Source organism: Salvia hispanica, chromosome 4 (genome assembly GCF_023119035.1).
Source record: "Salvia hispanica cultivar TCC Black 2014 chromosome 4, UniMelb_Shisp_WGS_1.0, whole genome shotgun sequence".
Classification (NCBI taxonomy): Eukaryota; Viridiplantae; Streptophyta; class Magnoliopsida; order Lamiales; family Lamiaceae; genus Salvia; species Salvia hispanica.
The window spans coordinates 30,811,424-30,827,309 of NC_062968.1; the positions used below are offsets into that span (position 1 = coordinate 30,811,424).

Sequence of the window (15,886 nt, forward strand, 5' to 3'; positions counted from 1 at the left end):
TCAACTATAATAGTAAATTTGTATATTTTAGCCTATGAATATGTCATTTAAAGGTAGGATATCCACACATACCTACTTACCTTATAGTATTCAATCATATCATTTTTGCTCTTACCATAGGAGGACAGCTTGACGTCATGGAACCATTCCACCCCATGCTTAATAAGCTCGAGGCTTCTCCAATTTCTTTGATTGGCAAATTTTGTTCTTTTTAATTATGTTTTTGTTTCTTTTCATTTTATGAAGTATATTTTTCTTTTCTTAACATGTTCTCAATTGTATTTTTTATTTTTTTTTCATCATTTCTATATATCAATTTTGATACAACATCGTATTTGTTTTTATTTAATTAATTTAAAATTTAAAATTAATGTTTTAAAAATATATCTGTGCATACAGGCGTAATACTAGTTTAACTAAATTTTTAGTTTACTTAATCATCCTCCGCATTTCTCATTAGTACCCTTTACTTGATGAAAATTAAACCAAACTAAATAAAAATAACACAAAAGTTTAATGATAGTCTAAAAGAAAAATGCTTCATCATTATTAGTACTACATTAGTTTATTAAGTATATAGTTCCAATTTCAATAAGGTAAAAGAGGCATACTCTTTTTTTTTAATTCATATATTGAGATAAATGATTGAGTAGTTTGTTTTTGAAAAAAAAAAAACAAGAACAATACGAAAGAAAGAAAAAAAATTAATCTGAAATATAAATGTAAATGAAAATTTATTTGAAAAGGTATATAGTCCTCTATTGAGTTATTAACTTAATTTGCAAATAAATACAGTAATTTAATTTCACAGTGTGTTAATAAATTAATACCAGAGTTAATTCATAAGTACTAATTTTACTTAATAGGATTAACTTTTTTCTTAAAATATTAGTGCTCTAAATATCCAATTAGGTAATAAGGATAAATTAGGTATGAAATTGTAGCACTAAAATTACAACCGATTCAAAGAATCAATCCGATCCAATTCTATATTGAAGGGTATTATGTTTATACATAATTTTATGTAAAATTTTCTTCTCTTTCATAATACACTCGATTTTATAAAATTATCGCCAATTGGGTGTTGTTCAATTATAAATGGAGATATATATGGACTGGATGAACTACTATTTAGGTTTGTGTTAAAATGACAATATCTCTTAAAGTGACACGGTGACACCACTTATACAACAATATTATAAACGCTACACAGTTATATTATAAACGCTACACAGCAATCTATAGATTGCTGTATAGCGTGTTGGATATTGCTGGCCGAGAAAAATTGTTGTATAGTGTACAACATATTGTTGGCCGTCTTTTTAAGTATCTAATTTGACACTAAACAAACACAAACAAGTTCTTTTTTTCCAGGAACAAGTGGAATACATTTTCTTCCATATTTTGCATATCCTGTTTTAACACAATGCTCGTTGCAATCTGGATACTTTGAGCATAGTCCTTGAAGAATCTTTGTTACTTTATCACGTGTCTCTGAAAAGTTTAAAAAAAAACACATAAAGAAAACAACTCAGTCCAATAATTCAGACTTGTATATGTAAAAATAATTAATTAAAATAAAATAAAAAAATCAATATATAAACACACTTACATGCAAATACCGAACTTAAAAGCAAAGACATGCAAATTAGTCCAACATAAATAGCCATCATGATGGTAGAAACTCTCTTTGACTCCATTTTCTAGGAATCTGATTTTGAATTGATAGAATAAATTTGTTTGAAATTGATATAGAACTCATGCTAGGCTTCGTCTTTTATAGCATTTTTTGGGTATAATTTTTGGCATGATTTGTCACAATTAAATGCAATTTTTTGTAATAATAGACATATATTGGTTTTGATATTTTAAGATTATTTTGCTGTGTATTTTAATTGGGATTGTGTCGTAATGCCATCTCAAATCTGATTTGTCACGCCTGATCTGCCTACCACATTTTAATAATGAAATCACATTTTATATCTCATGAGTAGTTTTTATGTTTTAATATAGGTGTATAAAAAAATAATTTTTTGACATTATAAATTTTTGGCATAATGTTTTTATGTCAGAATATCCTATTTACGAACATTAAAGTCAATATATCATTTTTTTTAAAATAATGTGCAAACTCCACATAAAATTTGATTTTGTAGAAACAAATACAAAAAATAGAACAATTAATCACACCACTTTATTATGAAGGAGCTTTGCTAAAATATCGCACCAAATTTTATTAATGAATAAATAACATTTTAATTTTATTATCCATACTATTTACTGTTCATAAAAATAATAAACAAATTACTGCTCAAAGCATTAACATTCACAATATTATGATTTAATTAAAAATAAAAATCATATCCAGCTTATAAATGATTTCTTAGGCTGAGGGTAAGAAATCACATAAAAAACCAAATCTAATTTGTTTTTGTCAAATACTATATTTGATTGACTCACAAAAATAAATATTAACTAGATAATTGTATATTTAGTGATTAATACTCCCTCCGTCCAACTAAGATGTCATACTTTTTTCTTTTAGTTTGTCCCAATCAAGATGATACATTTTTATTTTTGATAATTTTCTCTTTCCAATTAATTAAAAATCAAAACAAACAGCAAATTAAAATGTAAGGAATCTGATCACCGAACATGGTCTTAAATACTAGTAAAATTCATGAACCAACTGTCACTTTAATTGGATTGTGATACAGAGACAATAATCTAACACGAATCTACACGAATAATCTGATATTGGGGCTGACGGATCATGTTAAAATGCACATAGCATCCAATCCACAACTAAGACCAATCCTACACCATTAGATCTTAAAATGAGTGGATGAGATTGAAGCTTACGGATTTCAACAAATAGTAGATAAAATATCAACAAAAGGATAAAATAGTCAATCTGTTATTACATAATAATTTTCACGATTTTTTTATATTAACATTGTGTATTACAAATATCAACACAGTGACATAAAAATATCAACACAAGTATCTGAAAATATCAACACGGTTTATTTATATTGTACATTCATTATATTGATATTTTTTATACATTTGTTGATATTGTTTATCAACACATACGAAAATTGAAATGAAAATTATAAAATTTTATCATTCGATCATCATCTGAATATATATGCAATTGACATCACGTTAGAATTCTTATGAAATTACCTTTAATTTGATAATATTTTTTAAGAAAAAATAGTTTAAATCGAGAGAGTTATATGTAAATTTTAAGTTTTAAGATGATTTTGAGGAGAGGGAGAAAAAGTGGTTAGTTTTAACTTCCATATAATAAGAACTGGCATTAATACCCTTTAATTTTATTTTATAATTTTTTTAAATTTAAAATATAATCAACGTGATAATATTTTAACCACTAGATCTATTAATCTAATGACTAAGATTTGGTCTTAATTTAATATTGCAAATTAGTTAGCAAGTGATTATAACCTTGGGGTCGACAAAACACAATGTAATGTCTTAATATGATTTACTCCGCTATTACGTATTCCTTTTTCTTAGATACATGTTATATATATATACTCCGCTATTATTTGTGCACGTTATACTTATAATAAATTTTGTTATATGTTTTTTAAATATTTTTCATGAAAATGAATAGACAGTAGACGAAAATTCAGTTGAAATATTTTTAAAAAATAGGAACATTTGTAAATATATGCTCCATACTATATAAGTATCGAGTTCATCCAAATAATACATCAAAACAACATATCAAAGGGAAATAGGTTAAAAATTTCCATGTTATGATTATCATCATAATAGTATCTAATTTGGTTGTAAACACACACAAACAAGATCTTCTTTTCCTGGAACAAGTGGAATACATTCTCCTCCATATTTTGCAAATCCTGATTTAACACAATGATTATTGCAATCCGGATAGTTTGAGCATGGTCCTTGAAGAATCTTTGTTACTACGTCACGTGTCTCTGATTTTTTTTTTTTAAAAAAAGTAAGTACAATAGTTCAGACATGTACATATAAAAGTAATTAATTAAAATAAATAAAATATAGATATATATATACACACACTTGCCTGCAGATACAGAACTTGAAAGCAAAGACATACAAATGAGTCCAACAAAAACAGCCATCATGATGCTAGCACCTCTTTTCGATTCCATTTTCTATAGATTTAAATTTGAAATTGACAGAGAAATTTTGTTTGAAATTGATGGAGAACATTTACTACTGGCTTCACCTTTTATAGCATTTTTTGGATATAATTTTAGGCATGATTTATCACACTTAAATGCAATTTCTTATTATAATGGACATTTATTCCGTTGATATTTAAGATTATTTGCCATGCCTAAACTGCATATATCATTTTGGAAACGAAATCATATTTTAATGTCCAATGGCTTTTAATATTGGTATATAAAAAAAAAGAAGTGAGTTATTGACATAATGGTTTTATGCCATAATACTTTTATTTTTATTTTTGTAATAATACTCATTTTCTATTTTGACTATTATTCACTAATGCTAATGCTATTTAATATTTTGGGTAAAGATAAATAAAAACTAGCAATCAATTTGTTAACAATATAAGAGAAAAAAACATTTAAATTACTTGACTCAAAATACATAACCTTGATTTTTCACACCCCCAATATGTTATCATTTTTAAAATTGTGCCAAAAAATATTAGAAAATCGAATTCAGAACCATTAACACACCACTATTAGGAAGGAATTTTGCAAAAATATCTTACCAATTTTTACTGATAAATATGTCTAACATTTCATTATTCAAACTATTTACTGTTCATGAATATAATAACAAGTAAATCAACATTCAGAATATTGTGAATTAATTTAAAAATAAAATCATATTGAGCTTATGAATGATTTCTTAGGCCGAGGACCAGAAATCATACAAATTAAAATCAGTTGAACACGTTTATTTTATAAAAATAAAGTATAAAATGTAATTGTTCTACTTACTTGACTGTTAATGGACAAAAATAGTTAAATAAATTATATCGATCGTGTGGATGCTTTTCAAATTAAAAAAATCAAATCATTTGTAATCTTTAATTTAAAATAGGTGATTACGGTAGACGAAAATCATGACCCATAAAAGAACGAAATCTGAATTGTTATGTCAAATATGTTGGATTGATTCAAAAAATGTAGTAGGAGTAGTAACATACAAATTATGTGATTAATAGTGTCTTACATTTTATTTAAAAATTTCAAGTTTTGGTCACACAGATAAAAGTAAGCAACCACAGTTCTTTCGAAGGACAAAAATAGAGAAAAAAGTGTTTGGGTCAGTCCATCAAATACACCAATTAAATTCATAATATAACCATAATTGTGACCCAATTAATTTTGCTTAGGTAAAAAATAAGTAATTGAGAATTTAAATTTAAATAATATCAAAACACAAAAAGCGAAATTGGTGATAATTATTTTTATGTTGATTACTAAGTTTTTGTTCAATCTTAGTATATGTTGATTACTAAGTTTTAATCTTACTAAGATTCTCCCAATTCTATTATTCCAATTATACTACTATAAATCAATTAAAATTAGATCAAGGATTTTAGAATATCAAAAAAATTCAGTTAATCTTAGTAAATAATGAGTCAACATCAAAAAAGCTAAATGAAATATTATCACATATATAGCCCCTCAGGAACTCCCTCTTTCTTCTTGAACATAACCTTGTCCTTTGCCTTCTTGAAATCAGCATGAGTCACCTAAAGAATAAAAAATTAAATGTCAACATATAAAATTGTATATTTCAATCCTAATAAGTTTTTATTTACAAATTAAAACTACTTGAAACTATCTTAATTAAATGCTTTATATAACCTTCATTCGCCGCTCCCTCAAAGCAAGCAAGCCGGCTTCCGTGCATATGGCCTTGATATCAGCTCCCGAAAACTCATCTTTGGTCATGACGAATTCCTCCAGGTTGACATCCTCAGCCAGTGTCGTCCTCGATGTGTGTATCTAAGCATCACACAACGCATATTCTACTTCACTCCAGTGGCTATTTTTGGCGACATATCAACCTACACATACCTGGAAAATACGTCTCCTTGTCTTGATGTCTGGAAGGGGGAACTCGATTTTCCTGTCTATTCTACCGGGACGAAGGAGAGCAGGATCAAGGCTTTCGATTTTGTTTGTAGCAAGGATTACCTTCACATCTCCTCTTGAATCAAAACCATCTAACTGGTTCAGCAATTCCAGCATAGTCCTTTGAATCTCACGTTCGCCACCTGAGTGGGCGTCATACCTGGTCACGGAAAGTTTATCGAATAAAATCCCTGGCACAAGAGTAAAAGGCAGCAATCATCTTGAGTGTTACCTTTTTGTACCCACTGCATCAATTTCATCAATAAAGACAATAGAGGGTGAGAGGTCATCGGCAACTCTGAAAAGCTCTCTCACCAATTTAGGACCATCACCGAGATATTTTCGAATTAATTCACTTCCAACGACACGCAAGAAAGTTGCTGATGTAGAATTTGCCACTGCCTAGAGGATTTGGAAGAGTATAATGAGAACCAAGCACTTTAAAGACAAAAACCGAAGATGTAAAGCAACTGAGTAAATCAATCAGTAGATCAAGGACAGAATGGCATAATCCACTCATGTGAAGTAACCATACACAAAGTACGACCTTCCATTGCGACATGTAAGCAATTACAACCACAAAAAAATTCCCCATTTACCACATTTCTTTCAGCTTAAGCCGGTTATCCCATATATGGGATCAAAAGGGAGACATAGAATGCCAGTGCCCACTATCGAGTTCACGTACCTTTGCAAGTAAAGTTTTTCCTGTTCCAGGCTCTCCATATAATATGACACCTTTCGGAGGTTTGATACCAATATCTTCATACAATTCTGGGTGAGTTAATGGAAGCTCAACTGCCTCCTTGATTTCCTGGATCTGGGCATCCAGACCACCAATATCGGCATACGACTCTAATGGAGCTTTCTCAACTTTCATCACAGATACCATCGGATCAACATCATCTTGAAGCAGTCCAACAACAGATAGAACCTGAAATAAGACGAGGGACACCCAATTGAGCAGTAACTGTGTGGGGAAAGGATTTGCTTTTCTTAAGATAAGTTTTTTCTGGAATTTTTTTTTGATGCAAAATAAAATACATGCATCTCCTTTTTGGCTACAAAGTCCATACATCCAGTCAAAGGAATAGAGTATGAACTTAAAGAAGCCTACTCAGCTCACTGAGCCTTAACTAATCCATGAACCTAAAAGCAAAATTCATTTTGTCCCATTATCTGGAGTGGAAGTCCCAAAAAAAAGAACTTGGAACTACTATTCTATGGTATGGAGAAGCAAAATCATTCTAATCAGCATTCAAAAGTTATTGCGATTCTAAATGAACATCCATCTTCTTTCACGAGTTCCGAATTTTCACATAATTTATTCTATGGAGAAAATAATTTCAAATAATATAGAACAATCTCAATTGAACTTCTCCAAGAGCCATCACCAAATTTTAATTGCATAAATCCTAACACACACACCACTCAATATCAAATGCTAGGTGAAGCCCTCAATACAGCAGCAAGAAGAGTGGCAATCCAGATAGAAGATCAACTCTCAAATCCTAGGTCTAAGCTTTGCAGACTATTAATTGTTCTGTGAGGATTACTGCTCCCAAATACAAGGGTAACATACGTTCTTAACAACACAAACTCAAGAACAATTACAACCTGAAGCTTGAATAAAAGTTTTAGCTTTATTTACTCTTCACGAAGCAGAAGCTCTCAAATATAAGTGTAAATCCAAGAGGAAAACCAGATACTCTAAGAAATGCCATAACTTTTTTCAGTTCAAAACACATAACTCTGAAAAGACTATAAATACTCTGGCCCCACCGAGGACGAAACGATCGCGTGATTCTCATCAATCAATTCCTCCAAATTCCCCACGCTCATCGGCGAGCCTCTCAAATCGTCGACCTTGGAGCGGTCCTCCTCCGTCTTCTCCTCCTGCGGCTTCAGTCTCTTCTGATTGGCCACGAATTCCTCCTCCATCAGCAGGTAAGGTCCAGCTTCAGCAGACGCAGCTTGCACTTAGTCAGCGGCGTGACCGTGGGTATCCGAGCCGCCACATCGGGCCCCTTCTGCTTGCGCTGCTTCCTGCCGACGCGCGTGGGAGGCGCGGGCGGCTCGAATTTCTTCTCCTTCTTGTCGCCGTCGCTCTTGCGATTGAGGCCGCCGGGAGTGCCCTGACCCATGGTGTGAATTAGGGGTGGAGATTTAGGGGAAATTGAGACCTTAAACGATGGTGTTTGACAGATTTATGGACTAGTCTTTCTGATCAAGAAAGAATGGTGAAAGAGTGTTAACTGGAGGTAGATAATTTCAAATTCAAAATAGACTTCTCTCCTTCTCTCTCTAAATATAAATAGGGCTGACTAAATCCCTCTTCTTTTTTCTCTTCTCTCTCGTTCATATCTTTCTCACACAGACACTGATACTGAGCTCATCTTCTTCCATTTCAATCTCTCACAAATTCACCGCCTGGCACAGCCACTGTTCGCACAAGTAGCACCGCCGCAACCATCCTTTCTTCTCTCGAATCCGCAGGACGAGGAGTGACGGTGACGGTGAGTGTTCTGTATAAGAAAGATAATTAGGGCTAAGGTTCTTTGTGTTAGATATGATATATCAGTGTTAATGGGAGTATAACTATTGATGTATGAGTAACTGAATATAATCGGTAAATTGAATCAAGTTGCACAGAGGTAACAAAGGTCAGAAATGCAGACCTTGCAAATTCTTGATCATGATTCAGATATGGCAAAGTTGATATCTACTCACACAACTTAACTAGGGTATCAGAAAGCTTTCTTTCTGCAGTGCCAATATCGTAAAAGTAAATTTTCTTGGCCCAATTCTATAGATTTTTAGGTGGGCGCGATATCTGGAAATATTAACATCTAAGTCTTGTCTTATTGTATAGGTTTGAGCGATTAGATGAGTACTTAAGCTTTTGAAAATAAATTTAACTTGATCAAGAATGTTGCTCCCTCCGTCCCATTAATAATGTCCATGAAGGATGCGTCATTGAGAATAAGAAATGCAGTTTTTGTGTCAATATATTAAAGGGAGCCTACTTGTAAGACAATTTAAAGCAATTTTCTGAGTTTGAGGTATAAATGTGGCAACCCAAAAGTTGTTTTGGGATGTTGTTAATGGGACATAGGTAGTGTTTTCTCTCTATTTATATTGAATTTCTGGTTAGGCGATGTAGTTTTAGTTTATTTTTTATAGATTACTATGATTGATGATTTGCAAGGTTTTGAAATTTTGGTTTTCGCCATACCGAACCGAATATTTGTATTTGGTTCAGAGTTCAGTTCTGTTTAGCTAGTGGATGGTAAACTATTATATTTATATTTATAGTATTTCCAACAACAAGAAGTTAACTCTGATAACATGAGAAAAGCGAACATCAAACAAACTGAAAACCTTTCTCTGCTATGATGCAGAGTGCTGAAATTGCAGACTACACTATTTGATGGGGCAAAAGAAATGTAAAGTGTGTGATAACGCACAATCTAAGTACAAGTGCCCTACTTGCTTAATAACCTAGTAAGTCGATCTCTTGTTCTTTTCGAGTGTGTGAATTTGTTTTGGAAGAATCTCATTTTTTAAGTTTTCATTTCCGCATTTGTTAGTCATTGATAATGAGTTTTCATTGATTGCTGGTGCCTGGTGCTGGTTCAAAGTTGTTCTGTGGCCTGCTTCAAGAAACACAAAGGTAAACCAATAGTCTAACCTAAGGTTTTGGTATCTTTTCTATTCAAGCACTGAAGTGTTTCCTTCCATGTTATTACAGAAGTTCCTTGCCAGAAGACAGAATCTTTAAAGGAAGAAAAAGTTTGTAAGTAGTTTCCATTCTTCTTTCAATGCCGGTTGTTGTGTCCTTGCAGCTATAGTAAATAAGGGTCTGAACATATTACAATGTTGGTTCCTGACTGTGTTCATGATTGTAGTACTGATTTTGTTATGTTTGAGGTCTGTTTTTGTAATTTTGTAAGGAGATGCCTCTGATGAATTACGATTGCACGTGGAGAATTTGTTAGCTATTATGTTGACATGCTCTCATTAATTTGCTTGCCCATGTCTTCGTGTCTAGATGGTTTGGTTGACCTCCTTCAACGTTTCAGTTATATGAATTTATTTCCTTTGCTATTATGTATTTCAAAATTTCAAGATTATCTGTTTGTCTCAAAACTGAAATCAAGCGGCCTCTGAGGTTCAGCAAATTATCAGTTTATTATTATTTTCTACACCCATTTTGCATCTGATATTTTTGGGGGAGTTAAGGCCAAAAATGGTCCCTAACATATGGCTGTTTTACGAATTTGGTCCTTAACATTACCTTTTTGATTATTTGGTCCCCCACATATTAACTCTGACCCGAATTGGTCCCAAATTGACGGGACCGTCAATAATAGACGGAGCAGCGGCACCGCTGCCGGCTGAAAACCGCCGCTGCTGTCATCGGGCCGCCGCCGCCGCTGCGCTGACTTCGTAAAACAAGTTTCTAGGTTAGAAACTTGTTTCATCCGCCCCCAAATCAGAGCTCCTCAAGGAGGTGAACTCCACAACCGTCGTCCTCGCTCCGCCATCGCCGCTCCGACGCCACGCCGGCGGTTCTCCGATGGTTCAGGCCTCCGTCGGCTGAGGTGCATCTCCAATTCGAAGAGATCTTCCCCCAAATCGACCAAATCGGAAATCCCCAAATTTCAAACTCTTCAAATCCGCTGCCTTCGTCGCCGGTCACCACCAATGGTCGTTGCCTCACCCTCACTGGACATCACCGTCGCTCAGCCGCTGCCGCTGCTCTATCTATTATTGAAGGTTCCGTCAATTTGGGACCAATTCGGGTCAGAGTTAATATGTGGGGGACCAAATAATCAAAAAGGTAATGTTAGGGACCAAATTCGTAAAACAGCCATATGTTAGGGACCATTTTTGGCCTTAACTCTTTTTGGGATTGCCAAATGTGACAAGAAAAGGTTGACATAAAATGTCTTATTTTTTGGATTTCTTGTACTATAGCCTGTCATCAATGGAACTAAAATGGCATGTGGATCATTCGTTGTGTAATGTGTATATCATTATATGCACACAGGTGCTACTATGTATGTGTAGTGCCGCAACCATTGATCATGGATTCTGGCTGTAAATTTTCTATTGAGTTATTAGCTGCATCCATGTCAACCCTCATTATGTGATACCCTTTTCCTTTAGAACCATTATGCATGCTACCTTTAATATGCATTCTCATTTCTCAAAAAATATGCATATGAGCATCAGGATGTGTATGTTTTGCATGGCAAAGTATGCATACAGCTTGATCTGATACAACTTGTCACCAATTTAACTATTGAAACCAAAGAATCAAGTTGTGGTCTGAGGAAGAATGTGGAGAGAGATGTAGGGACAGAGAAAATACCTGAATTGGTGTCACCTTCTGACGTAAAAATTGGTTACAACTTGCTAATAACAGTTTGCAGCTAATGATGGCTTGACAATAAGTTCGTATGTATATCACTGTAACTAAGTTACTAAATAGCTCAACTGAGAGTCAAAAATAAGTTGTACTGTATTCTACAGAAATCCTCTAGCTTGCAAAACATTGGAGCTTCACTTGTTTCTAATAAACTCATATTTTGACAGGTTATGTTACTTAATTCTTATTAGTTCATTTAGTTGGCCTTCTGCTGGAAGTATTTACTTATAATTTACTCTAGATACATGTGATGTGTGAATCACTGAATCATAAGCTGAAAACCTAGTTCTTTGCATAGTTTTGCTGTATGATCTTGATATTTCTATTACATATTAGTATATAATTTTCTCACATTTATTTTATATTTCCGTGTCGTACAACCATTTAATTATTGCAGCAGATCCTAGTTCAACAACAAATGATAACAAACCACCTCCTAGTTCAACGATAAAAGATAACCAACCACCTCCTAGTTCAACAACAAATGATTGCGAACCACCTTATGTGGATGAGACAAGTGAGGTGTTGCAAGAGTCTCAACTGCAGTCTGTTGGTAAGTTTCATGCTAGTTTCCGAATGCTGAAATTCCCATGCCAAGGATTTTAACCTTGCTGACTTCTTCTGTGGTGCTATTTTGAATTTCTGTATCTTTTGTCCGATTTTATAGTGAAAACTATATCTGAAATTTTCATTTTGGCTGTGGGAGGTGGCTGTTGAGTTCAGTTTATTAGAGTTAGGGTTTATGACCCCCACCATCTGATATGATCATGTGAATGGAGTACTTAGATTTGCCACTGTATATTATGCTTTTCCAAATCATTTTGATTTCCTGACTCATTTTATTCACATGCTTCCCTATTCTAGCTAGAGTTTGTCGGTCTAAGACAAATCTCCTTATTCTTAGCTAACTGTGAAAATGCTAAGCCGTTTCTCCCATTGTTCTAGCATTTTACCGTTAAGGTCAAACTCACTGTTATCATGTGGTTACACTTCCTTCTGCTTCTCCTGCAGCTTCATCCAATGAAATTCGTGATTTGGTAAAGAATGAAAAGCTTCAGAAACTGATACACAGCATTGATTGCTCTGCAGATCCTGAGAGCGTAAGTGTGATCAATGATGCTCTTCCTTCTCTGAAAAAAAATCCTCTTTAGAGTTCCTGGATATTCAAATTTGTGATTTCACTTTTTGGAGTTGTGAACATTTTGTTGCATTCTCTTCAATAGGAGCTTGATAAAGCCATGGAGGAGGAATCATTTAGTCAATTTGCAGAAAAGGTATCATTTAATATACTATTTAGGTATTACTGTGAGTACCTGTGTGGATGCAGCGATATTTAGCCTTGCATACATTATTCGAATTGCAGATCTTGTCTACCATTGTCCCTGATGCTTGAGTATTCTGGACAGCCATGATTTTGCAACAATATCCTTGTTAAGTTGTAGGTAATATAACTCTCTTACTAGCTCTGTTACTTATGCATATCGATTGTGCTGCTAGTTTGGACATCTCGGTATGGTGCTCTGATTCGCCGTCCTCTTAAAACCATATCTATTGTAATAGTTTGAATTTTGATGTCATTAACTAGTTTTTTGGATGTTATTGTGCAGCCTCCACACATTAAGTATATGTTGAAATCAAGAGGAGGTATGGAAGAGGAAGGATAAACCAAAATGAAAATACAATGGAACAATTGTTATGAGTTTGGACACCAAAGAATGAATTTTGTTAGATCGATGGATTGAGATTAACTGGTCCTTCAGTTATTTTGCTTGGTTGGGTTGGAATTTGGATAGTGGAAGTTGGCTCATTTTAATTGTTGCAACAATATAATGACACAAACTCGACAACACAACATAAAGAAGGCAATGAATGAGGTGGGAGTGAACACTTGGGAATTGGTGATGAAGCATTGAATTAATGCAGCATGCAAAAGTGAGAAAATAAAAACATAAACATAACTCTAATGAAGTACAGTAGTAATAAAATTTATTAAAATAGTAACATTAATTATTAACGAGTTACTTCAATATGACCTAAATTCAACACGAAATTAAGACTAGACACAAATCTACTCCCTTTGTCCCATTGAATATAAACATCTCATTTTTGATATGATATTTTATGTAGTGTGTTATACTTTCTAGTAGTAAATTAATTAACAATAGTGTTTAATAAAGAGTTTCAAAGTAAGGGTCAATCGTTTTTTCTATGTTGGATTGTTTTCAATTTGATGATGAAGCTTCAAAATTTAACGAGTTTGCTTCTTGGGTTGCATCAATTGGTGATGGTGTTATAGGTGGTGATGAAGTGAATATTCATCTTCGTTGGAATGAAGAGAGTATGAAATTGTGTGAGGAATAAGAAATTAGGACAAATGATCGTTTGTTTTTAATTATTTAAAATTTGCAATAATTATTTTAAAATTACATGGGCCGTGCATAGCGCGACGCGACGGGTGTTAACACTGATAAATGGCCCAACAGAAAGAGGCCCAACCCAACTAACTCTTGTTTGTCTCTTTCCTTCAAACCTTCCTCTCCCAGCTTTCTATCTCACAAACAAATTCACAGTCACTGTTCGCATAAGTAGCACCGCTGCAATCTGAGACCCCGCCCTTCCGCAAGACGTGGAGTTGACGGTGACGGTGAGTGCTCTGTTTAATATAATTAGGGCTAAAACATTTGTGACTTCATTCATATGTATTTAGAGCTAAAGCATATTCTGTTGTTGCGGTAAATTCTAACCTTCATCCTCCTATTTCTTCATATTGATATTAGGTTTCAGTTGATATTTTCCTTATGCTAGCATTTCCAGAAATCAATAGTATAGTTTCGATCAACAAATGAAAACTTTCGTTAACCCTAGACATTAATTTATCATGGGCGATAATGTGTTTGGCTTGATTTATAGCTTATTGGGTACTGTTTTACGTTTATTACCCTGATTTACCCATAAAGTTTAAGCAATTTTATGTGAATGAAATCTGTAACATCCAGTTCATCACTCATAATTCCAGATTACCCTTTGAACAAGTCAGAAATAGTGAGATTAGGGAAATGAGTGTGGGGAGCAGCTTAGGAGGAGGCTTGAAGAAAGCTCTGGCTGAAGTGGCCATCAGGGGAGTCACTGAAGCTAGAGCTAGGATTTTCGGCCACTTTCTTAACCCAACTGGTCAAAGATCCGCCAACAAAATACTTCGTAAGAAGCTCATTGGTGACAAAGTTGCAGGTTGGTATCCTTATGATATCAACAGGGACGATCCCCGTGTCATGGCTCAGAAGGAACAAGAGTAAGCCATTCCACCCATTTTCTTGATTTTGTTTGGTATTGCCTGCAATGATCATGATACAGAATGCGAGGCTTGTTAACCATAACATGTTTTCTACTGGCATTTGGATCAAGCATGTTTATTGGAACAAAATTAGCTGAGTTGCATTCTCTACATATAGACTGATATAAGGATTCAAAACCACCTATTTTTCAAGTTGTCAATCTTAGGTAATTATGAACTACACACAGGTTTAATGGGAAAATCAATAATCTGTTTTCCGGTTAATCTCAAGTCAGTCATGAAACCTGAATAAAGTAGATGAAAAAATTCCCCCAATTATGCTTGTTTGCCACCACAAATAAACCCTGTAGGGCTGCTAGCACTTAGCACCTGTGGGTGTGGCATAATAATGTGTGAGAAATAGTATGGTTATAAGAAAGTTGATGTGATAGTGTTCTTGTGGACAGATTTCTCAGCAAATATGGATGATAACATTATAGAATTGGAATGATTCAGACCCAAATTGCTGCAATTCTAATTTAGTTTATTGTGGCAGGCGACTGAGCAGGCTTGAAATGTTGAAGCGTCGCCAGAAGGGGCCACCAAAGAAAGGGCAAGGGAAGCGTGCTAAAAAGAGTGGCCGATAAAGACGATCGCATTTCATCTAAATTTATATGAAACGCTAGCGATCTATGACTTTTTCTGCAGTGCGGCATTCTGGTGATCATGTTTTAAGATGCAAGTTGCATATGTTCAACCCCGCAACATATTTTGTTGATTATCAATAATATTCAATAGTAGCTTTGATAAGGATAATTATAACCTTTATTGCTTCTGTTGCAATTTGCAGTTGCCTATAACTTTTTTGTGTTATTCCTTTTTATATAATTCTGTAATACCTTAAACCTTGTTTGAACTTTGAACATGGATTTTTGACCTACAATTTTCATTTTGGATCTGTTTGATAGGTTAAATACTGTTGTAATGTTGGGAAAATGATCAATACAAAAATTGATCTCAATACCAAATTCAGACTAAATT

The 15,886-nt window shown here is 33.8% G+C and overlaps 2 protein-coding genes and 1 pseudogene across 4 annotated transcripts; 2 read left to right on the top strand and 1 right to left on the bottom strand.

The window, feature by feature from the left end:
* Nucleotides 1-5,578: 5,578 nt before the first annotated feature.
* Nucleotides 5,579-8,284, bottom strand: LOC125222100 (annotated as a pseudogene).
* A 216-nt stretch (nt 8,285-8,500) lies between these two features.
* LOC125222099 (zinc finger HIT domain-containing protein 3) lies at nt 8,501-13,387 on the top strand. Of its 2 annotated transcripts, XM_048124542.1 has the most exons (9): nt 8,501-8,656; nt 9,542-9,644; nt 9,782-9,813; nt 9,892-9,936; nt 11,972-12,127; nt 12,586-12,674; nt 12,798-12,848; nt 12,938-13,016; nt 13,182-13,387. In XM_048124542.1, the coding sequence occupies exons 2-8, from the start codon at nt 9,571-9,573 to the stop codon at nt 12,965-12,967; spliced, it is 477 nt and encodes a 158-aa protein (XP_047980499.1). In that variant the 5' UTR covers nt 8,501-8,656; nt 9,542-9,570; the 3' UTR covers nt 12,968-13,016; nt 13,182-13,387. The 2 variants fall into 2 exon arrangements, with proteins under 2 accessions (XP_047980499.1, XP_047980500.1); XM_048124543.1 differs by lacking the exons at nt 8,501-8,656; nt 9,542-9,644; nt 9,782-9,813; nt 9,892-9,936 and adding an exon at nt 10,514-10,983.
* A 678-nt stretch (nt 13,388-14,065) lies between these two features.
* LOC125219304 lies at nt 14,066-15,788 on the top strand. 2 transcript variants are annotated; one of them, XM_048121245.1, is made up of 3 exons: nt 14,066-14,218; nt 14,591-14,863; nt 15,402-15,788. In XM_048121245.1, exons 2-3 carry the CDS (start codon nt 14,631-14,633, stop codon nt 15,490-15,492), a joined length of 324 nt encoding a protein of 107 aa, XP_047977202.1. In that variant the 5' UTR covers nt 14,066-14,218; nt 14,591-14,630; the 3' UTR covers nt 15,493-15,788. The 2 variants fall into 2 exon arrangements, with proteins under 2 accessions (XP_047977202.1, XP_047977203.1); XM_048121246.1 differs by having other exon boundaries at nt 14,115-14,218; nt 14,612-14,863.
* Nucleotides 15,789-15,886: the final 98 nt, after the last annotated feature.